A 24,699-nucleotide genomic window follows, 5' to 3' on the forward strand; every position below is an offset into this window, starting at 1 on the left:
TAACAAAAAAAGGCTGACAGCCTGTATTTTTATATAACTGCAAGCATCATGTGGAGGTTCACTGGATAAAGAAGACTAAGTTATATTCTCAGATCTGAAACTACCTGGTTATTGAGGATTGGCAGAATTACTTTGTTCACTCCGAGTTGTTCAGTCATTATATATTATTTAGCTGATAGATGTTAGAAATGTGCATTTTTCTGCCTCCTTTTTTTCATTAGAACAGATGATTCTTAACAGTCTCTATAAAAATAGCTGTACAGTTAATTCTATGGAATGGATATAATGTGTCTTTACATTTTATCACTAGACATTTTTATCGAATTTTGCTGTTGCTTCCTCCACACTGCTGCTACTTAAAGCTTTCATTGTTTGTTTTTTCTTTAAGAATGCAGAAGCTGTACACTTTTTTTGCAATTATGAAGAGAGCCGAGGGAACTACCTAGTAGATGTAGATGGCAATCGCATGCTGGATCTCTACTCTCAGATTTCATCCATCCCAATAGGTAGGAAACAGCTATACCAATGCTTTGCTTTGTCCTCAAGCCATTGTTTTCTTCTCTCAGCCACTACCAAAGAACTGGGTTGATGAACAACAAAACACAAAGCTGACGTAATTTATGTCTTGTTGTAATCAGTACAACACTGCTATGTAATATGCAGTGGTGCTTTTTAGTAGCTGGGGAGATGGGGTTAAAATTCACTTGGAGCACAGAGTGGTATCTGGAAGAAGCTCTAATACTAATTTTAATTTATATATGCAATTCCACAATGTAGGCTGTCTGTGCTTGCATTTGTATACCTTGTGATTCTATAATAGTTTGTTATTTTTTTTAAACATTAATATAGCAAACATAACTTAATGATTTTAACATGAAAACATGTTTTGCACTTTAGTTAACATACTTGTCTCAAAACAACTGAAAAAAAGAAGCTGGCTATGTGGAATCCAATAAGGTGAAACAAGGCCAAACACTGAACCTGTGCTGCAGAGTTCAAGCAAAGGTGGGGTGGCAGGCTAATTGGGCTCAAGGACCAAACAAGAGACTTAGCAAGTACTTGGGAAAGTTGCTTGATGTTTGTGGAGCATTTCAAGAAGAAAAAACCATGGGCAGAGATGTAGGTCCCAGCTGCAAGGAATACAGGTGTTGGTAGGTGTTTAGTTTGTTTGTTGCTGTTCCATGGTTCCTCTCAGTTGCTTAACAATGTATTTCTGCAGAAGCAAAAAGAACAGAACTGTTTTAGTTTATAAAGTAGATGTTATGCTATACATAGAAACAATGATGACTCAAAAGCATCCCTGCGGACTTCCCTTTTGGGAAAGAGAATTTAGTGATGTTTAGGTCATTTTTGGTATCTAAGACCTTGAGATTGCAATAGGTTTTCAACTATCCCAATCTTCTCTGCAGACAGTTAATATGTTTGCTCTCTTGTAGCACCCTAAGAAATGTGCAATAATTTCAGAACTCTTTAATGTTTGTAGCTAATTTTCATCAATACAGTTTGTAGATATTTTTCCCCTTTAGAGAATACACTGAGAAAATTTTGTCAGCGCTAATGTAGAAACAGGATTGAGACCAAGAAGCACGATGCTTGTATGCCAGTCCTCATCTAACTGGCATTGGATTTTAGGGATCTAGGAAAGGAAGTGTGTTTAGTTTTGAAGACCTCCCATTCTTCAAACAAGAAAAGTTGTTTTGGAAAAATTCATCTGTAATCAGCTAGTCAAAGGCAAATCAGTGAGCACACCAAAAGAATGAAATGAAGGTTGTATGGACAATGCACCGAGATTTTCTGATGTATTAGTTCATGATGGTACAAGCATGCCTCTTTTAATACAGTTTTTGTGTATAAAATATTTAAGCACTAGTATGATTTTAAGTGAACTTTATTACTAATGTGTGACGGTATCTGTTGGTTTGCGACTATCAGGGTGTCCACTGGGCTGTTCCCCAAAAGGAGCTGACTTCTTATAAGCAGTGTCTAGAGCCAGTAGCTTTAGAACCCCTTTCTCCCTCCAGGCCAGGTCTTTCAGTTGTCCAATTTTTACTTATTTAGTAAAGCTCACAGAGTATTGGGAGCACTGGTATTAGCTAAGAGAGAAGACAAATTTGAAAAATAAAAATAAAAATGTGCTGGGTACACATAAAAGCTCTCAGTCTCCTTACTTTTATAATGAAAAATAGTTGAGATCTGTAGTCCTTACACATGGACGAATATCTTCTTAAGAGGTTAGAAATTGGGTCAGCAATGCTCATCTTCTTGCATCCACGAGAGGAAAGAAATATTTTCCTAATGGGCAAAACTTGTTAAAAATACGTTCAGCTATTTGTTATTCAGCTATTTATTAATAGCTGAACAACTCAGTGTTTAAGCATCCTAAATGCCATGTAGCTTTTTCTGACAGTTTTAGCATAATGGTAAGTTAAAGCAGCTGATGGCTAATGCTTTTCTGTTTCTTTATTTTTTTTTTTATTTTTTCTCCTCTTATCTAAACTATAGTTAGCAACAATTGTTTGTTAATAGGATCTGTTTTATGACCACAGTCATCATTGTAATATGTAATATTAATAATCTGCAGTAATGCCTGATTTGGTTAAGATTATCTTTAAATAAATTATTTTTAACATCTGTAGCATTATTAGATTTGCTCTTAATATAATCTGTGACCAGAACTGAACTGCGATCTATTAACTCTCTTGAGATAGGTATACTTGTCCTGTGATGTGACAGCTGAGGCTTCTGCAGTTTTCTCTGGTTGGTTGAAATTTATGACATGGACATGACAGACTCCAGTACATATAGCTGATCTTCAATTAAGCCATCTAGTTCCTCCTCCTTGAAGACAAGCTTTTTTTTTTTTTTTTTTTTTTTCCAGGTGACACGTTCCTCAGTCACCTAAGAGCTATAGTACAATGCTTTATATGGCTTCTCAGGTAGTGGGTCTGTGATGTGCAGCAACAAGTAAATGGAAGCATAATACTTACAGGCTGACCTAAATCTGACTGAACACACAGAATTATTTTTTTTAAGTTGAATGGAATGAGAGGCTATGTGAAGCTGCAGAGGCAGCTTGGTGACAGAGGTTCTAGACTAGGACACCAAAAGAAAATCATGTTGGGAATTCTGGGTGAGCTGACGTTCTCAGATCAAGGTGCTTGCTCGTTGCCTGTGCTTATCTCTACAAGTAAATCCAATAAAATCTTTTATGAATCTGTCAGAACTCCAGAAGATTTAATAATGATTTGGTACACTAGAATATACTTATCAGTAGAGGGTGAAAGGTAATACATGACTGTGTAGAGAGATAAAAAGTATATATAAAAAAAAAAAAACCTCTAGGCAAAGGTGTTCTGGACTGTTTCATGCTGAAAGAGCAAACAAAAGTTGTTTTGTTGTTGTTGTTGTTGTGTTTTTCTACCTCTTGTTTTTTTGGGAAATCGTAACACAACATATTCCTTTTAATCTGTATCTCATCTGTGTATGAGTTAGAAACCCCATGGAGCCAAATGCAAGGTATGTTTACTAGCAAACTGCCTGGAAGAGCAAATGAAATAATTTTTTTTTTTTATTGTTGGCAAGGTCTGTTGTTTGGGGAGATTCAGAGAGGTGTGGTTTGGTATTCAGAGAGGTGTGGTTTGGTTTGCTGGCAGCAGCCTGGTGTTCAGTTCAAATGGTTTCTTAGGGCTTCCTCCATCTCATTAATTTAGCAGGCTGCATTTTTTTTCCTGTTGCAGGCAGGGACACTCATGAGCCTGAGGATATGTTCTTTCCTGCCACATTGATTGAGAGACACAGCAACACTGATGAAGTGGGTGCCCTTCTCTCACAGCCAGCTCTGTCACTTCTTATAGGAAAGTAGTTAGGACTGGAGTCATAAAGCTACAAGCCACTGCTGTCTTAGCCCAAGAGCTTTTTGACTTTGTGTACAATAGTTACACAATAGTTAACGGAATAGTTACTTAACCAATTAGTTCTTTCTGGTGTTAGTTTTATGAATATAAGCCCACATACCAATTCAGCATCCTCCTACACACTGACCTACTCTTTCAGATACTCAGGGTTCAAGGATTCTCTCTTATTTTACCATGGCCTATACAATGATGCTCCAGTGGAACAGGGAATGTTAGGAGGAGGAAGACTGAGCCACTTGGCATGAGATAAGAGAAGGGAAGCAAAAGCATCTTGTGTGGATGGAAATAGACAGTTATGGGTAGTAGCAGCCTCGAATTTGTGTTGCATAAGAGGAAATACCAAGGTATCTCCTGTGATTTTGTGATTCTGTGAATACCAAGGTATCTCCTTCAAAATCTCGTGTTCTTCATTCAAACGCACCACCACCAGCAGAATCTCACATTTTTACAAGCAGTTTTAGAATTAATGGTTAAGCTATCTAGGCAATGGTAGTTATTTATAACAAACTTAAGTTTAATTTGGAGATTTCTGAAACATGAATACATACTCTCAAAGGTGCTCTCAGCTGTAGCCACAGTGACAGCTCTCAATGACACAGCTCTCAGCTGGATCACTCCCTCTAGCTTAAGCATAATTCTTCCCGTGACAGCAGGTGCAATGTGGATTTAGTTGTCTGTGTCCAAATAACCACTTATATTATCTTCCTACTAATTTTAACAGTTGGTTGTTTTATTGTTGTTGTTGTTTTCAGTATGACGTGCAATTAAAAACATACTGGATATTTCTTTATTTTGAACTAAAACATGTGAAGGGAATGTGTAAAATTTATTTGTTAACATAGTAGCCATATACTCTGCTGCTCAGACAGGATGATAAGGGCTGTTGTCATTCAACTAGAATGCGGAATTCAGGAATGTGATATGCTTTTGTAATAAAATTAGAGCTGACTTCTTGAGCAGTAGGGAAGATGAGGTTTCAAACTGTTTCTACAAGGGAATGTAAAAGATGATGCTAGTCAGTGGCCTTGGCATTTCATAAATTAAAAATCAGTCCTATAATAAATTTTTCTGGGTTCCATTGCTGTTTTTTGTTTGTTTTTGCATCAGGTACGTTGGTTTACCTTTAAGTAAGCAAGTTTTCCCACAGAGCATAAATTAAGCACTTTTGTCATGTTAAATCTGAAGTGCTAACAGATAAAAACTCCTCGTATCATATTTAAGATTTTTCATGTAATAACTCACTTGATATTTTAGAAGACAGCTCTAACTGCTACCATAAAAAACAGCGCATTTTTATTTTCAATCAATTAAAAAAGCTGTTGCTTCTACCTAGGTACAGTAGATGGTTTTCATTCATTTGTGCTCTTTTACTGTCACTATTTTTTTTTTATTTTTTTTTTCAAAATACATAGTGATAATTTCAACATTTTGAAATGCAGGGTAAAGTACTGCAAATATAAAAATATTAGAAAGTTGTGGATTTTTGTTTCTTCCTCCATATAAATACATTGACAGATATATTTTCTTTGGAAATGTATACTGACAACAGCCAGTGCAGGATGAATAAAGACAAATGAGTGAAAGTAATCAGAAGTTAAAAGAAAAAAAATATATGTTGATGGTTGATGTTTGTTATTTCAAAATTGCAAGCACCACAAAGGGTCTGATCCTCTCTTACACTGGTCTCAGTCTGCTGTAATCCATCCCTTCAGTGGACTTGCTTTACATTTGGCCACATGCTGAAGAAAATAGAGCAAGTATTGATTGTTGATGGTGAGGTACTCATGTACTAGGAACTAGAGAATTTGTGTCACATAAGAAAGGAAGAAAGATTTTTTTTAAAAAAAGGAGAAGCCAAAGGAGAAGGGCACCAAGGAAGTATCAAATGACAGTTCAAGGGGGTTTCACATTGGCAGAGATGCGGTTAGGAAGTTGCAGCAGTTTTGAACTCGGTGTCTCACCTGGCCATTGGCTGTAGCTGAGAGATGAGAATTGATCCCTCCAAGGTCCTGATGTGCTGAAAACTAAAGACTTTGTGTAGGGAAGACAAGTGCTATTAAATGGAGGGTCCTTTCTTTCCTCTGGAAAGAAAATGCAGACGTTTTCTGTGTCAGCTGGGAGAGTTACCCACAGTCTGAACGGCAGCGTTAGCACTGCTTGACACCGGGCCTGGGCTACACTCAGCTCAGCGGTCGGTGACCGACAGAGCCTGCACGAGCACCCTAAATTCATTCTCACTGAGGTCATAAGAGTTGGATCCTAACATTTTAATACGTTCTCATGAGGAACTCACATTATGGGAAATGATGTAGAGCTTTAGGTGTTTACAGCTGAAAAAGATACTTCAACATAAACTGTAATGAAAGCCGGGACTGAAATACAAGTTTCTGGGTTGCCTGTGTGTGGCTGTCCACATACCTCTCCTTGTGGTCAGATTGTTCATGGTCGTGCATAGACATCTGCAGTGTGCAGGAGAGGAATATGCATCTCCATGGGTGCAAATGGATGTGAGTGTATATGTATGTGTGTTTGTAAGCCCAGATAACATAAGGACCAGTACGGGCACGTCTCAGAACAAGTCTGACAGCATCTTGCATAGAGGGGCCGTTCAGATAGCATTACAGAGGATGGCAACGATGAATGTCCCGGAGTGCTGTCAGACCATAGGCAAAATTCTGCTCGAGTCCGGTGCTTGTCCCTGCTGGCTCTGCCTGACATGTGCTCACTGCACGCATCGGTGATGAAATCCATCCCTGAGCACAGCACCGCTGCGCGGCCACCTCACTCTGCTGAGGGACAAAGAGCCCTGGCAGATATTTTGGTACTAACTTCATGTCTGGATATGTTATAATGCATTGAAATTAGAATTATTAAATGAACTTTCTTTGGGAAGTTAGGTAATATTTAAAAGAGGGGAAAAAAAGTTTTACAATGAAGAAAAATCCAACCAGTAAAAAAAAAAACACAGTGAAGGGGAAGGAAAAAAAGCTGCTGTTGTACCTAGGGTTGATCAGTCTGATATTCAAGAAGGGTAAAAAATGGTTTGAGACTGGAAATGTAGTTAGTACTGACTACTGTAAACAGACACAGCTGCATAGGGAGCTCCCCTCTTGTGGCGGCTGTCAGAAGCTGTTTCTGAAATGCGTGCTGGGTGGGCAGAGCTCAGTGAAGGAGATCAGGGGGATGTGAGCAGGCATGGTAAGCAGCCTGCTTCAAGCGGGAGCACAGGCATGGCTCTGTACCACAGCCAGCAGAAACTACAGCTTGTAGAGGCTGTACTGGCCAGAAGTGGCTTCTCCTCAGCTGAGGAAGAGGAGAGGTTTGGTGTTGTGCTGTACACAGGAGTCCAAGAAATAAGAGCAAGCTAACTTAGTAATGCCAGACCTGCAATATTTGGTGGAAACTGATGTTTCAGTTGTCCAACAATCTACATCATGTTCATTTCTTTTTTGTTCAGTTTTTAAATGTAAATACAAAATTTCATTGTGTTATTGCCTGACACTAAATTTGTTCTGAAGTTGTAGATAATACATTTTGATAAATACGAGGTTTGTCCTTCTTCAAAAGAAGTTGTATTATTGATAGCTAAAACACACACAAGTCAAACAGAAATTGAATTAAGAACTGAATGAGGTTATTCTCTAGGTTACTCTCTACATTAGTTTATACAAACCAGATACAACTGTTTTCTCTTTTTTCTGTTTAATTAGGTTACAGCCATCCCTCTCTGATAAAGCTTCTACAGCAGCCACAGAACTTGGTAAGTGAATCAAGACATTAAGTACCTGAAGGCGTCCCCTCCCTCCTTGTGGCAGTCTTCAATTTTTCTTAAGTTGATAATCAACGCTTAATGACTCAATTTAAAGAACGGTAGGAACTGTTTTTGTTATTTGTCACTAGACGAAAAGAGATTGGTAGTGTTTAAGATGTCAAAAAGTATGTGAAGCTTTATAAGAAGTAAACATTTGGGTGATGCAAGCACTTGATACGTTTGCAGACAGCTTTAAGTCATACTTTGAGCGTAGTGTTTCCAATTAATTAACAATGCTCTTGACTGAAGGTTTTTGATGCTGAAAGCAAGCACAGGTCCTTGAGAGAGAATACAGTATTCTGAATATGAAAATGGCACTTTAAATCTGGAATGCTCCGTTTCTTTATTTCTTTTTGTTGCTGTTTTCTTTTGGTATTGTTTTGTTTTCATTTGGGGAGGAGCAGGGGAGGTGGTGGCTAGTTCACATCTCCGAAGTACTAAATTGACTAAACCACTGACGTGTCCGTGACAAGTTAAAATAGTTGGACTACAGCAACAGGATGATTTCAGAGCTGAGGAAGTGCTTCTAAAATAAAGTATCTTCATGTTTTACAAAAGCTATACTGACAGTGTTTGGTAATAATCTAGATTGAATTACAGAAGTAGTTGAAATAAAGTTACGTTCTAATTCAGGCCTTATTTTTTCACTTCTTGGACAGAAGTTCCATAGTCACCTTGTGCTTTTTTTTTTATTATAACTTTTTTACACAATAACTTATGTATAAGGTACCTAGATATTTGTGCACAGAGATGAGATTTAACTGAAAACCTGGAATGTAGCCATGCAAAACTGAGCTGCACTGGCTTTTGGCTAAAATTCAATACATCCTTGGTAGTTGTGCTGTCTTTCAGGGAGTTAGCCACGGGTCCTGCAAACCAGGAATGGGTGTCCATGCTACCTGCAAGGCATTGCTCAAGTCACATTGTTCATTGGTCACTTTCCTCTCATTTCCCTTCCTAAAGAGCCTGCTGGCTCACCCCAGAAGGGTGCAAAGCTTGAGCCAACACATGACGGAAGTGCAGACACTTGAGTTCCCTGAGCTGATTTGCTTAACAGAGAGTTCTCAGGTCTTCAGGATGAGAAAAAACTCTGCCTTTCCCAGAACCAAAATACTTCTTTTAAAGAATAAAAGATAAAAAAATCCACCACTGAGGCAGGAAATCCCAGAGTTATCAAAGGCAGATCTGGATATCATGGAAGCACTAATATTTCTAAATGCTTAATGTTAACTCATAAAAATGATTACTGATGAGATAACAATGCCTTCATTATAATGCAACAGTAGGCAAAGTCAGATTTAAAACACAATTAAAAAAAAAAAAAAAAGTTGTTAATTTGTCTGCTGGAAAAGGGAAATTAATAGGCTGGCAGCTAGAAGCCTGCATTAAAACAGCTACCTCCAAAGTCCAAAATGCACAGTGCAACCAAAACCCATCTCACCTGCATAAAAGCATCAAAAACATTAGTACCCGCCATTCCAATTTCTGAAACCCGCATTAATGCAGAGGAGAAGGTGGTGCTAAAACTGTGGCACGCTTATGATTTCCTGCAGCCTTTAGTCCAGATAAAGCACCAGCTTTGCTGTGAAAATACTTTTTTTTTTTTTTCTTTTTTTTCTCCAGCAATACACACTGATGTAGGGCTCTTGTTTATTGTTAGCAATGGAATTGGTGTTTTCTTGAAGAGATTTGGTGGGAGGGGGTGTTTATTTGTAATGCTTCATGTACCCTCTTTATAGCCAGCTATAAAGAACAGAATATTTATCTATTCATTTGAGACCATAGCAGCTTGATGTCAATGTTCTGTTTTTCTCAGTACTGAGCATCTCATAAACAACAAAGGAAAAATACACTCTTCTGCTTAACAGCAAATGTTGTCAATTGACTGTGACAACCCTTAATCAAATTCATGACAGATTTATGTTCTCATATTTCTAACTTTATATGAAAATTTCCTTCTAAACTGAAGTAAAAAGTAAGAATTCTCATATGTATTAAAAACTTGGTGGATATCTGCCAGTAACGTCATGATTTTTTTTTAAGCTTGAGTCTGTTGAAACAAATACTGTTTTGGAAGTAACACACTTGTATGAGTTACCAAGTCCTAGCTCACTCTTTATTGTAGCTTGTGTGATTTTTGGTTATGCCTAAGAGTTCTGATGACGTGTTCATACGTGTACAGTATGACCTCTGACAGATCTTACTGTGCTCTGAGTGAGTACCTCTAGTAAGGAAAAAGATGGAAGGATGATGAAATATGTAAAAGTTTGGGTTGAGGTCTGTCCCCTCTGGAGACCCATAAAGACTTAAGTCATCAAAGCTCAGCCTGTAATTTCAATGTTGACTTGCTAAAAATAAAAAATAGAGGGCAAATAATGCTTTGCAGTAGTCAAACTTATTGAGCTTGTCCTTTTGTGAGCAAATGTAGTTTCAAATAAAAAGTAGCACATTGTGAAGCAAATTAGATTACCTACAAAGCAATGATAAAGCAATTTTAATCCATGACACCTCATTTAAATTAAATGCTTATGCACAGCAAATTCATCTCCATTAGTGTACCGAGGAGAGACCAAGGGGAACTTTTCCAGAGCTTCCTGAAAACCACTTCTGTGGGCAGCAGGCTCAGCCTTCCACCAACTGCTGTTCACTAACACCAAAATTATCTTTCTCTAAAGTGTGAATCCTGACGTGACCAGTTCATATAATCAGTGGGACAGTTCAAGTCGGAAGGGACTTAGGAGGTCTCTGGCCCAACCTCCTGCTCAGAGAGTGTCAGCTGGGAGATGGACCGGGTTGCTCAGGGCTTTACCCAGGAGCCTGAAAACTTCCGAGGGAGACAGCACAGTCTCTTTGGGCAACCTGCACTGTCTTCTTCCTGACAAAGTTTTTCATTACACCCAATCAATACCTCTCATGGTTTGACTTACGCCCATTGCCTCTCATCTTCCCAATGAAGGGCTTCTAGTCGGGCTACATCTTCTCCATAACCTTCAAATAGGTATTGGAAGTCTGTGTTCCTGTAGTCACTTCTGTGATTACCAAGGCCCTCGCAGCGGCACAGATTCGGTTTTGCTGACTGATTAGTTTGGAGAAAAGAATTCCAGGAAGCCGGCATGAGTTCAGCTGGGTAGGCTGTGGGAATGCACTTTTAGGAGGGGTCACATTGCAGCCATGGAGGTTATTTCAGTAGTGGTGGCACCTGAACTAGGTCAGGCCTCAATCAGGAAATGGAAAGGAAAAAAGAAGAGGTGAGCATATAAGCCACTGAAAAAGCCAGCAGTGTGCTCAGGTGGCCAAGGCCAACAGGATCCTGGCTTGTATCAGAAATAGTGTGGCCAACAGGACTAGAGAAGTGATTGACCCGCTGTACTCAGCTCTGGTGAGGCCGCACCTCAAGTACTGTGTTCAGTTTTGGGCCCCTCACTACAAGAAGGACATGGAGGTGCTTGAATATGTGAAGGGCAGTGAAGCTGGTGAAGGGTCTGGACATCAAGTCTTATGGGGAGTGGCCAAGGGAACTGGGGTTATTCATTCTAGAGTAAAGGAGGCTCAGGGGAGACCTTACCGCTCTCTACAGCTACCTCAAAGGAGGTTGTAGCAGGGTGGGGATCAGTCTCCTCTCCCAAGCAACAAGCAATAGGATGAGAGGAAATGGCCTCATGTTGCACTAGGGGAGGCTTAGGTTGTTTATTAGGAAAAAAATATTCACTGAAAGGGTTGTGCAGCATTGGAACAGGCTGCCCAGGGAAGTGGTTGAGTCACCATCCCTGGAGGTATTCAAAAGACGTGTAGATGTGGTGCTTAGGGACATGCTTTAGTGGTAGACTTGGCAATGCTAGGTTAATGGTTGGACTTCACGATCTTAGAGGTGTTTTGCAACTCTCTGATTTTATGAATACTATTGAACAACAAGCTGGCAATCTTTTATTGTAACGCACCATAATAATGAATGTACCTAAAATTCAGGCTGAGGCACTAAGAAAGGTGACTGTGCAAATTGAAGGCACTAGAACAGAAAACATTTAACTGGAAAAATTTCCAGTGCAAATCAGCAAGCTTCACGAAAGCAATACATGGTTGAAAAGAATCTTCATCAACTTTTCTGGATATATCACGGTCAATGTTCTTGAGCTTGATTAAACACCCGTTGCAGATTAATGAGAGAACAGCATGCAATGTAGCTTCTTGCCGATCTTGCTACCCTGCCCCCTACTGCACGTACCAGAGGAGTCCAGAAGGGAGACAGCATGGCTGTATACAAGTTTTTTGTCAGGAATCTATTTTCTTGTACTGTTGGCGTTACTGATCGTTGCATGTGTGTTATCTCTCAGATGTAGTCCCTATCCTTTATGTCTACGTTGGTCTTGTTCCCTCAAATACCATTGTAATAGTATCTGGAGAATGTTTATAACCACAGTGTTATGAAATAGTCTTATTAGAAGCCTAAAAATGAAGAAAGTGCTGTTACCTTAATTGAATTTAGATCTAGCTACTCCAACTGAAGGCAATTAATTAAGATTTTAAGGTATATTTCCTGTGCATAAGGAAAATTGAGATTGGGTGACTAAAATGGCAATATTGAAGAGGAAATGTAATTACCAGTTAGTATACACCTTTTCTAAGGTGCCCTGTAAGAATAAAATATGAAATGACTAGATGGAAAAACTTGATCTAAGACATTATAGTATCACCTGGTTTTAAAACCCTTTGTGCCATGACTACAAATTTCTGGTTGGTATTTGTAATTAGAATTCAATGTAACTGCCTTGATATCAACACAGTATTTTTCATGTAATACTGAAAAATAACATCTTTTCATTTGTCTTTGTAGAGCACTTTTGTCAACAGACCTGCCCTAGGGATTTTACCTCCAGAGAACTTTGCAGAAAGGCTGAAGGAATCTTTGTTATCAGTAAGTTTGAGATAGCAGTGATGAGGTGCCACATTTTGTGTTTAGGGACACGGGTATATCAAAGGATGTTATGGATTTTAACAAGGAACATTACAGATTATCTATTTTCCCACCTGCTTTCGCTCTTCCAAGAGACTGGAACCAGCAAGTGATGAAATTGAACCTTTTTTCTCTGACTTGACAGATGTGAGAGGGTGATGTGTCTGCTTTGTACAGGTACTGCCTCTTTCAGTGTGGATTCAAGAACTGATAACACACTGCATTTTCACTAAATTCTGTTCACTGTGCTTTCATAAGAGATAGCAGAATATGTTGAGTGTGTTTTTCCTGTTGTAAATTGGAAGATCTTTGGGGGCTGAAACTGAGATGAGCTTCCTCAGGTGTAGTTAGAATCTGTTTTCTTCATCCCAGGCATGACTGGTTTCCCATTATATTGAAACTGATGATATGTTCAATTTACACTATAGCTGTGCTTAGTATTTTGGAGTAATTTGCTCTCTTTGTTGACAGGTGGCTCCTAAGGGTCTGCCACAGGTGATTACCATGTCTTGTGGATCCTGCTCAAATGAAAATGCATTTAAAGCAATATTTATGTGGTACAGAGTGAGTAAAATATTAAAAGTGGTTTGTTTGGTTGGTTGGTTTGGGTTTGTTTGTTTGTTTGTTTGTTTGTTGTTGGTTTTTTTTGTTTTTTTTTTTTTTTGGGTGGGGTGTATGTAGAAATTAGAATTTATCATGACTGCTGTTATAAAACAGATTAAGGCTTGGAGGCTCTCCACGTTGTGATGTGATTTTTATTCAATATAGTATAGAATCTATTTAAAAGTTTTTATCTAAGCTTTCAATTCTTATTGACACAACTTCAGAAATGAAAAAATAAAATAAAGAAAATGTATGTAGCATTACTGTTTATCCTTTCTTTGGTTAACCATGTGATCACCTGTGCAGTGTGATCTGTTTCCTCTTCTTCCAGCAATGGTTTAACTTAAAAACTAAAATAAATTCTCATGTATTCCTTGGGACTTACCTCCCTGAAATGGTCTTCTTTCTCCTATAGTCGAGGCGACATCTTAAACTGTCATTTATCTGAAATAGTTTGTATTATGAAATGCATATTGCAGTCATAGGAACCACTCTCATCGTCTTCATTGGCTCTAGTTTGGAATACCAGAATTATTAGTTTGTGACTCAGCTAAAAATTCACTGGTTACAACTAAAGGATAACTCTTTTTGGTTTTTTGCTTTTTTGCAGAACAAGGAGAGGGGCCATAATAATGTCACAAAAGAGGAACTGGAATCTTGCATGATTAACCAGGTAACATTGTTTTTTTTACCACACCTATGCATGTAACATTGTTGTGGTTTTATAAAAGAATATTGGGGGGAAAATTGGCTTTCTGATCCTGAAGGTTTGTAAATTCAGAAAATGGTGAAAGACAGACCGTTTCCGAAATATTCAAGACCAGCTGCTAGTGTTCTTCTGCATCCTTCCCAATTGTGAATTTTGGGAAGATCTCCCTTATTTCATGAAATGACACTAGAAAGGGAACAAAGTGATGGATGGGTCCATAGAGATTATTACTACATGCAACTTTTTACAAATATTAACAGTCCTTTTTATTTTTCCAGAAGCTGTAATTTTATGGCTTAAAATTCATCAGGGGGACAGTTAAATTTGACTAACCGTTAACAATGGGTGGGATGAGGAAATTGAGATGCAGCTGAGAAATCTGAAATCCTATAAACTTTCAACTGAGGTGGTCTTGCTCCTGCCAGTTAAAAATCTTACATGCAGCAATAGCAGAAAATGGTGAATTTAATTTCTTTTTGAGATACATATCTTAGAAATTAATAACCTCCTGGTCTTAGCTTGACTCTTTCATTTGTCTAGGGAAACATATTCCATTCATTTGCATGGAGTTAGGGAACTCATTCGGCTTTAAAAATGTGGAGGAAGAGGGTTTGGTTTTACTTGTCTTCAGAATTACTTTTTAAAGTTGTTACTCAGCCATGTCAGACAGGTGGCTGTGCCTGGATGGAACATCTTGACCCGAAGGAATAGGAATTTTGTGAGATGACTAAAGATTTGTGAAACTGATGATCACTTTTTGTCCAAGTTTAGCTATCTAAACATTAGGATTCCCACTTGAGCTAATTCTCCAAGTTTTCTTTATAGTTGCAGGGGCAAGAGCAATTTTCAGAGGGCAGCTCATCCCCCTTTCTTGGAGCAATTCCCCAGAATCCAATTGCAAATTTTGGACCCTTCAGTAGCTGGCTGGGGTCCTCTGCAGGCTGCAGTGAGTCTCAGGCATGGTTTCTCTGGGGCACTTTTTTCCTCTCCCTGCCAGGAGAGCTCTGCTCAGACTGAAAACCTGTGCTCTGTGGCAGCACCGAGGGGCTCTGCTGTGCCCTACCCCCGGGGCCTGGAGCCAGCTGGGCCCAGCTGTGTCCAGCATGGGGCAGCCCCGGCCCAGGCCCCGCCGCCAGCACCACGCCCTGGGCACGCGGTACATGTGTGCTCATAGTTTGTACAAAAAGTGCATTGTACTCCGTGTTCTGCTGACGTGTCAGTTCATGTGCAAAATAATACTACAAATCAGTATAAATTGTCAAATATTCATTAATACCAATGATATGCTTTAGGAGGTCAGGAAGATCTTAAGGGATGACAAATGTGTTGTTTAAATGTGTCAGCGTAACAGTTTTTGATGGTGATGTTGAAGAGGCAACCTGTGGGCAGGCTGCGGGGGGCAGCAACTTGGCTCCAACCCCATGCCCCTCTCGGGGCCACGGCCCTGTCAGGGCAGGGTGTCTGAGGGGGCCACATACAGCAGCGGCCCTACTGCTCACCTGCGGCCCCACATGTTGACCACTGTGCTTTGCTTTCAGCCCCCTGGCTGCCCTGACTACGCTATGCTATCCTTCATGGGCGGCTTCCACGGCAGGACCATGGGTAAGAAAAGCACTGCCAGCAGCACCTTCCCTCCTCACTCCTGGAGTAAAATTACCACAATATAAAAATGTGATGTCACCCGTTTGTACCATTTTATATTGGATCAGTCCCTGTTACAAACATGTTACCCAACATGTGTGTAATTGAGAGCTGTGCACCTGGTTTTCTTTAAACAGGTGAAATCCTCTAAACTAAGCACTGCTGTTCAGATTGATAAAGGTTCCCTTGTCCTTGTGGAATAGTACATATGGAAAGTGATGCTGAAAAGTTAGAGCACTCCACTTAAGTTCGACTAAATCTTATTCGTCAATATTTCAGAAAAGAAAAACCTGGAACAATTAAGACAGACTTTTTTTTTTTTTTTCCTAAAAAGAAAAGCAGTTGAGAAAGTCCTGGTGTCAGGCAATTTTTCACCTCTTGGTAGCTTTTTTCCTGTATTGTTCCTAGTCAGGTGTTTTTCTAATTCTTGTGTTTCTGGGTTTAGGTTGCTTAGCTACAACTCACTCTAAAGCAATTCACAAACTGGACATTCCATCGCTGGACTGGCCTATTGCTCCATTTCCAAGACTAAAGTATCCTCTGGAAGACTTTGTGAAAGAGAATCAACAGGAAGAAGCCCGTTGTTTAGAGGAGGTAAAAATTCACTGGCAGCTTTCTGTTATTTTGTTTTGAAATGATGAATAGTGTTAGTAGGATTAGCTGCTTTTCACTAAAAGAATGTTTTCAGGGATTGGAACACCATGTGATTAAAATAGCATTCACTGTTGTTTACAGTTAGAAGTTTGTCCTTGCTTTTCAGAAGAACAGCCAGTTTACTGTGAATTAAGGTCTACATGAATTATACTAAAGTGAAATTTCACCTGCTTGTTATATCACAGTGAATTAGCCTGCCAGATTTTGCAGAGGGACGTGGACTAAGAGCTCAGTGCGTATAATACTCTGCAAAGAGAACCTGTACCAATATTTCATTTTTTTCAGGTTTTCTGTGTTAGCTTTCTGGTGTAGAGCTCTGATCCTGCCTACAGCTGCAGGGAGTGAGTGGGCAGAGATTCAGAGCCTTCCCTAGCACAGGAGAAAGGTGGGCAGAACCGAGTTCAAGGGAGGCAAACTCTCTGCAAGTACCAGAACCATGGGATTCCCTGTTGGGCTTCCAGGGATCTAGGATCTGTCATTTGCAAGGGGTTGTTCTTGAGAGAGGGCTTTGGGGAGCAAGGCATGATGTGCCCTGTGGCTGGAACAGAAACAGTGCGCCATCTAGAACATTCTGACCACCGAGGAGTGGGCTGTGATGTGCTGAATGGAGCTCAGCAGCACTGCGTGGATGGCTGCACAAAGCTGGATTGGAGAGACTTCTCATTCAAACCTGCATCATAACTTCAGGGAAAACTGAAAGCACAGCAAATTGCTTTCCTGTGTTCGCACCACAATAGCTTATTGGGCTGGAAGGAAAGTGGGATGTAAAAACCAATCCACAAATGTTAAGCCATTATTTAAAAAAAAAAAAAAAAAAGCTGAACACTCTCTTGAAAGTCTGTAAATTTGCTTCCTGACTCCCTTTGGAAATCATTACTTTACACAGCCTACACAGGTTGTGGGCCTTGAAAGCTGTAAGTGGTATTTCAAATACAAATGACACTACTAATCACAGCAACAAGGTTAATTAGAACTTCTCTGAAAGCCCCTTATTAGCAACAGGATTTCTTCACCTCTTCATCTGATTAATTTTAAAGTATCTTAAGTGAGTGATTAGAAAAGGCAAATTTCCCACATTGCATTCATTAATACATTAGATGAGTTTTGTTTTGACACCAAATCTACTTTTTTTTTTTAATATAGGTTAGGTGGAATGACAGCAGTGGCACAGCAAACTGCAGTGGTTTCAATGGTATTTTCAGCTGAAGTTTGCTGGACCTTTCACACCATCGTAGACAACTACGCAACTAGTTACAATATGTTTCAGGATATGGTTTAAATTTCATTATTTAGGAACAAGAGGGTAATGTTAAATCCTGGATGAAGTATTTGTGGATTCCTTGTGGTTCCTGGCACCTTTATAGCAAGAAATAAATGTGAAGAGTTGACGTGCTGGTGCTGAGGTTTAATCATTCTGGAAAAGAAATGTCAGAATGTCAGAAAGGAGAATGTAGCATAAATGTTTGATTTACAGGTGGAAGATCTGATTGTAAAGTACAGGAAAAAGAAGAAGATTGTGGCTGGAATCATTATAGAACCAATACAGTCAGAGGGTGGGGACAATCATGCCTCAGATGACTTCTTCAGAAAGTTACGAGATATTGCCAGAAAGGTAATCAAATATTTCACTGTTCACTCACTGGTAGCTAAACATGAAATTATTTGTTCCTGTCTCCAGATACTTCCTCTGCCACCACTCTGGAGCTTCACAAGCTTCCTCATTAGCAGTTGGGATAGTTACGTGCATGTACTGAGATACTAGCCACTCCTAGAGTCAGCACAGTGGTTTCTCTTACATTCGGTGCACAGTTAGTGGTTTCCTCAGTCCACTAATTTTTTTTTTACTGTCTAAATGACAGAGAAATTGCTCTGACTCATTTACACTGGATTTCATAGTAGTGTTCTTTAAATGATAATGCCAATTTGTAGAGGTGGGTTAAAACAATTTTAGAAGAGGAAGGTTTGGGTAAGGGTAATTTTTGTTTGACATACTTGTTTTTCAGGTCTTTTTGCAATTATAAACAAATTGAGTCTGTCTGCAAGTTTCAATGTGTCAATAAGACAATGAAAACGGGCAGATGCCTTGATACTCAGAATGTGAACTTACCTATTTAGAAGCAGTGGCCTTCAGTAAGACAGACTGTGCTTTTTTCCCCTCAAACATCTGTATCAAAAGCTTTAATGTGTGTTTACAGAGAAAAGAATAGGTAATATTTGGAAAACTCTCTTTGGAAAAGTGCAACTTTTCCCATTGTTAACAGCTGCTCATACAAGGGTGATGTCATAAATAAGGTGAAGTGAAAAGGTTTGTCTTATCTAAAATGTGAATCTGCAAAAAGTACTTAGCAACTGTTTTTAATGACAGTGTCATGATGTAGTTTGATCTTCTCGTCCTGCAGCTTCAACAAAATTGTCCTTCACATTAAAAAAAAAAAAAAAAAAAGCCAGTTAAAATGAGTAGCTCCTTCAGCAGACTCATCTGAAAAGGCTGTTCCTTCGGTATCACTTTAGGTCCCTAAACTGAACATATCAGCTGCTGGTAGTACTTTTGCGCCACAAATGTCTGACTTAGATTGGAAGCTCAGATTTCTCATTTAAAACAAACAAAACTCCTGGAAATGAGGTTCTACTTCCCTCAGAGGCTTTGACAATGCCACCTAGACTCCTCTCAGATGTTTTTAGGTATCTCTGTGTCAAAAGAAAAAAAAAATATATACACACACATATTCATACATACAAAAAACATGTATTTTGCTTCTGAGTTTAGGTCGAAAATATGTTTCCGTTGCCTTTCTGAAAAAATAGCTGAGTTCCTAATTGTGCAATCTAATGCACAATAAATATGGCAGCATTGGTCTGTGGTTGAGGAGTGGAGATTTGGAGCTGTGAAGGCGGAGGTAGGAGGGATGTTAAATGTAATTGACTTGTATTCATCATTTCACTAGGGGAGGTATTTTTGGTTTTGAAGTGTATACTCATGTCCCCTGCTTTTTCCATCTGTCTCCACAGCATGGCTGTGCATTCTTGGTGGATGAGGTGCAGACGGGAGGTGGCTGCACCGGAAAATTCTGGGCCCATGAACATTGGGGCCTGGATGATCCAGCTGATGTGGTAACATTTAGTAAGAAGATGATGACAGGAGGATTTTTCCACAAAGAAGAGTTCAGGCCAAATGCTGTAAGAGTTTTCGATGAAAAATTGAACTTTCTGCTAGTTGGTGCCCCCTTCATTGGGTACCTGTAATGTCCATGGAAGAGGCAAGCTTTCTTTCAGTAATGCAGGTTCAGCTAGATGGAGCTGCTATTTCCTAGATACTTGCTTTGTGCTTACATGAGAGTTATCTTTACTTCCTCACATTTATTCTGATTGTTCTCAGTCACAAAGGTCATAAAGCTGGTGGGAGAGAGTGGAGAGCTGGGTTTAGCCTGCTGAAGTAATCCTCAATAGGAAAGCAGCCACAATTTGAATAAAACCTTACCTTTTCCGTATTATAAGTTGGTATCTTCAGAGCTTATATGTAAGCATTTTGAATTGTTATCAAGACTTATTCTTCATCGTAATGTCATTTTATATATAATAAATGAAGAAACTAAATGGGAAAAGATAAAGCTTGAATGCAAAACCAGTATAGATGATGCTGGTTTCAACACCATCTACAGCCATGTTTCAATGAGATGTCAGATTAGCAAAATAGAAGGCACTAAATTCATAGCATAAAGCAGTTGTTTGCCCTTTGTTTCTGCTGAGCAGGGCAGCTGTATTTTGCTCTTAGAACAAAAAAGGGGACTTGGTGAGGTTAGTGCATGCTTTTTGCTGTACCAGATGTTGCATGACCAGTGTGATGGCTTGCTTTTTTTTCTTATAGTGATTTTCCTGTTAACATATACCACGACTCTCTTTCCATCCTTTTTCAAGCCTTATCGGATTTTTAACACCTGGCTTGGAGATCCATCCAAGAACCTTATGCTTGCTGAAGTCATTAAGGTTATTAAAAGAGAAGACCTCCTAAACAATGCAGCCCATGCAGGGAAAGCGCTACTGACCGGGCTGCTGGATTTACAGGTAAACATTTGGAAGGCTTATTGTAGATAAGGGGAAATTTGAGATAAGGGGAAATTTGCTGATCAGTTAGGATCTGACCTCATGCAGTTTTAAACACTTGAAGTCTGTGGCTGCGCAAACTGTTGTCAGAAAGGGGCAAACAACACACAAGGTTGTGTCAGGTGTCCAGACAGTGCGCAATAGCTCCACTCCCCCAAAACGGAGGAGGCAGCAGGTTCTTCACGTGGCAGAATGCCTGGCAGAGCTTGCCACCTGGTGCCCTCTACTGCAGCAGCTGCCATGCATACATCCTCACCTCTCTTTGCAGGCTCGCTACCCCCATCTTATCAGCAGAGTTAGAGGAAGAGGAACATTCTGTTCATTTGACACTCCAAATGATGCAACTAGAAACAAGTTAATTACAATAGCCAGAAACAAAGGTAAGGCAATTTGTGTGTAGTTTAGCTTCAAAGGACAAACAGGATATGTGATGCTTTAAATTGTCCTTTTTTTGTATGCTGTGTGTACTACACTATCCAAGGACAAAAGTGAATTATAAACAAACTGTGTTTAGGCTTTTCTGGAAATAGATGTATTTTCATGAACATTTAAACCAGTCAGTTGCATGTACATGCACCTTTATCTTTTGGTCTGATATTACTAAAGAGGCCTGTGCAGGGCATATATTTCTGATGTCACTTTAATATTCCTCTGCAGTGAACCTCAGCATGGCTCATGTCTAGAAAAATGAAGTTAACTGTCACACAGGAAAACACAGGGAGGAGGTGGAATTTTATGTAATACCTAATAACAAAATACATTGAGTTGCCTAAAATGGGGCTCTACAACTGCCTGCCCCTTTTACTACACGGGCTGTAGACAAGCCTGTGTTTCAGGAGGGGAACCTCATGCTCTGAAGCCTAGTATCCTCTTTGAATTGAACTGTGGGTCCTGGGTTTGCAGCTGTCAGGTTTTTGCTACTTTCATCTCTTGAAAGAAGCAGGTGTGATGCATCTAACTACTGTGCAGTGATATTTTAGTGTAAGACATCAGTAACATTTTGTTCTTGAAAACTAAGCCAGCAGAGAGAAAAGGTAGAGCCATTTGCTTCACAGTACACCAACTGATGATGCTCTGTGTGATTGTATGGTTAGGAGTGATTTGGGAAGCTTCTGTTTCCCCTCCCCAGTGATGTGAACATTGCCAAATATTCAGAAAATGCAGTTCCCACAATGGTGGAAATGACTAAAGAAACTCTTCTTGTCTTAGGTGTTGTACTGGGAGGCTGTGGTGACAGATCAATTCGTTTTCGTCCAACGCTGATCTTCAAGGATCACCATGCACACCTCTTTCTGAACATTTTCAGTGACATCTTAGCAAACTTCAAGTAAAAAGCCGTTCTCTTTCACTGAGCAACTAACTGATTATGAGATTAGTTTGCATTAATTCATGTCTTCTCCACTTACAAGATAAGTGTAAAGTCATAAACTAAGGGTTGTGTTCTGTCTGTAATGCTGCCCAAGGCAAGCTGCTCCATGCAAACTCGACCCAGGCAGAGTATTGGTACTGGTCACCAGCAGGTACCCGCAGCTGTCCTACACTGTGCACAGAAGCGGTGGCCCTCCATCCTTGGGTCCTATTAATTGCAGAGTCCTCCATGCATCCATGGCCCTGACTAAGTTGTCTAAATACGACCTGGTACAGTCTGTTTTCACAGATAATCCCAGTAGCTTTACTTGTGTCCAGAAGCAGCAACAAGTACTAAAAGTCACATGCCTGCCATGCAGAAAGTGCCATTCTCTAATGGTAGATAGAACAAAAGAGGTGTTTCAGGGAAAGCTTTGCTTTCCACCACTGCCAAGTACAATATTTTACAGAATAATTTCAAGCTTTACTCCCCTGAATACTGAAGTCTGCCATACCACCTGGATCATGACACTGCTCTACCTAGCCGTTAGCCTATACGTACTACTTGAGAGGCACTGATGCACGCAGCCACGTGTGCGGTGCCATGAGTGGAAGTGACGTCCTTCCCTCCTTGTCCTGGATTTTAAAACTCTTGACTTCTCTTAGAATTAGAGAAGAGAAAGCTATACTGAGATGTATGTAATTTGACAAAGCTTAAAGAATTGTGTGAAGCACATTATTTCTATCTCTGTCAGCAGTCTGAAATTATTTGGGCTTATTTTACCATTTGCCCATAATATGCCATAAGAGCCATTAATTTAGCTATTACAAGTTCTACATTAATAAGGCTGTTGTAGAACTACAGCAGAATTGCTTGATCTTAGCCATTACCTGACATCAGTGCCACTACAGTGAAGGCCTAGTCCTAACTGCACATTATAATGCAAAGTAGTTGTGTTGTTCTAATAGGTTACTCTTAAGTTATTGATGCTTCAGAAGTCTTCTAGAAAGCCACAAGATGAAAAAGTTGCAACACTTTGTTACTTTTATCCTCTTCAGAGAATTGTTCTGGACATCTCTTTACTATTTGCTTAAGGCTGACTTGACCTAGTTCTGGTGCTTTTTTTTTTTCCCTTCTCTTTCTTTGGCTAGCAGGCATCTGACTTTTCCTTAGCAAGTTTAACTTTTGTATTTATGCACCAAAAAAGAGGGACCACTTTTAGACTTTACAGTTGCCCTATCAGCAATTTTTAAGTACATAAGAGACAGAGCAGTTAAAGGATTTATATCTGTTTAATAAAGCTGCCAAACTGTGAAAGGTTTCTTACCTGCTCCGGTAAGTTTTAATCATGGTTTACCCATTTTCCTATTTTTGAGTACTGGTATTGGACAACTCAAGAAAGCTGACTTCTGCTAGCTTAGAAATAATGGGATTTCTATAAACCTCTCTGCAGAACCCAGAATTCTGGTACCAGCTGGTCAGAACCCAGGCAGGTTTTTGAACAGAGGTTGTTGAAATCTGGAGAAAGGACTGGTGGATTGGTGTTCAACAAAACCTCACTGTCATCACTGTCCTCATAAGAGTATTATCATCAAGAGGAAAGTCAAAACAAGAACTGTGTTTGACCACATTCTGGGAATTAGTTCGTTCAACATATCAGTGCAGTAGTTTTAGTAAATGTCTCTAGCAAGTCTTGTACTTCTACAGAAGCAAAGGTCCAGTAATTTGAAGTCTTACCACATCTTCACTTTTATTATGAATACTCTAGGTGTTTTTATAATTTTTACTGACACTCAGTAACTGTATAATTGTGTACAACATATTGATGAAATCATGTTAGAGAATACATAGAGAGCACTGCAGCTGAAGCATATAAAGTTAATATTGTTTACAGCATACTGTGGACAGTGCCAAATAAATGTTTAAACAAATACTTAACTACACTTCATGGTGTAACTAGTAACTGCACACAGATTCATAAAAAAAAAAAAAGACATCTCATGTGTAATCAATATTCTTAAATAAAATATTTATAATTGAAGTTCTTCAAGACTCTTTGTTTTAAACCTAGTATATGCCTAAACTGAATCACTAGTGCTTATTAAATATATTCTTACGAAGATAGACAAACCTCCAGAAAACTTGCTATGTGCATGTAATCCACTTCAGTCAACCTGTACTTCGCTGCCATAGTGTTAAAGCCAAGGAAAAATTACTTTCCTTTTGATATTGCTGCACCACTTGGTATTAGCCAAAATTTAAAATAATAAGGGCCCCATTAGGAGAAGTTTAACCTGAGTAAATAGTAAATGATGATTAGCCTGTGTGTTATAATGCCAATTTTACTTACCTGCATCTGCTGATCCACCAAGAGACAGAGGTTTCAATAGGCCTGAGGAAGAAACAGTGAAAAGAATTCTCCAGACTTTGCTCTTGTGAAGTTTAGCTTATTTGCCATAATTCCAAATGAAGTAATAGCTAGAAGAGCGGTGTAAGGCGTTACCTTGCTTGTAACAATTCAAAAAAAAAATCTTACCTGTTAAAAGTGATCAGATTTGATTCTCAGGTTTTAATCCTGCTTTTTTTTTCTGTGGAGGTTTTGGCAAAGAAGGAATCATGCTAACACCACAGAATGAAACCAACATCCTTGAGGACACATGGTGAGGTGATCAAAGCTCCAAGTTAGGGAGAACACAAACTGCATGTTTCATCTTCAGCTTTAATTCAACATAGCTTTTAGTTGTCTTACCTGTTTTCATGTCAGGTAAAATCAGCCTGGGGGTGGGAAGGAGGTCTGCAAATCCAGTAAGTGGAAGGGTATTTGGCAAGGGCACTGTTCATGTTAAAGCATTCCCAGGTGAGCAAACAAATCAAGTGGTGCTCTAAAGGACTGAGTTCCCAGGCTAAACTGTTATCAGTGGTGCAGTAAACAGAAGGTTGTTGAATTCATGTAGTCTAAGATAATTT

General features: G+C 39.4%; 1 protein-coding gene across 1 annotated transcript in view; it reads left to right on the forward strand.

The window, feature by feature from the left end:
- Nucleotides 1-21,715, forward strand: part of ABAT (4-aminobutyrate aminotransferase) — a gene marked incomplete at its 3' end in the record, with an annotated part of 35,311 nt that extends 13,596 nt beyond the window's left edge. The window contains exons 4-15 of the mRNA XM_084296365.1: nt 389-506; nt 7,625-7,674; nt 12,557-12,637; nt 13,148-13,240; nt 13,890-13,952; nt 15,527-15,590; nt 16,075-16,223; nt 17,758-17,895; nt 19,293-19,460; nt 20,199-20,345; nt 20,653-20,764; nt 21,594-21,715. Coding sequence (XP_084152491.1) covers nt 389-506; nt 7,625-7,674; nt 12,557-12,637; nt 13,148-13,240; nt 13,890-13,952; nt 15,527-15,590; nt 16,075-16,223; nt 17,758-17,895; nt 19,293-19,460; nt 20,199-20,345; nt 20,653-20,764; nt 21,594-21,715 — 1,305 coding nt within the window. The remainder of the gene's footprint in view (nt 1-388; nt 507-7,624; nt 7,675-12,556; nt 12,638-13,147; nt 13,241-13,889; nt 13,953-15,526; nt 15,591-16,074; nt 16,224-17,757; nt 17,896-19,292; nt 19,461-20,198; nt 20,346-20,652; nt 20,765-21,593) is intronic.
- Between the last annotated feature and the right edge of the window lie 2,984 nt (nt 21,716-24,699).

Source organism: Netta rufina, assembly GCF_964035555.1.
Source record: "Netta rufina genome assembly, chromosome: 15".
Taxonomy (NCBI): Eukaryota; Metazoa; Chordata; class Aves; order Anseriformes; family Anatidae; genus Netta; species Netta rufina.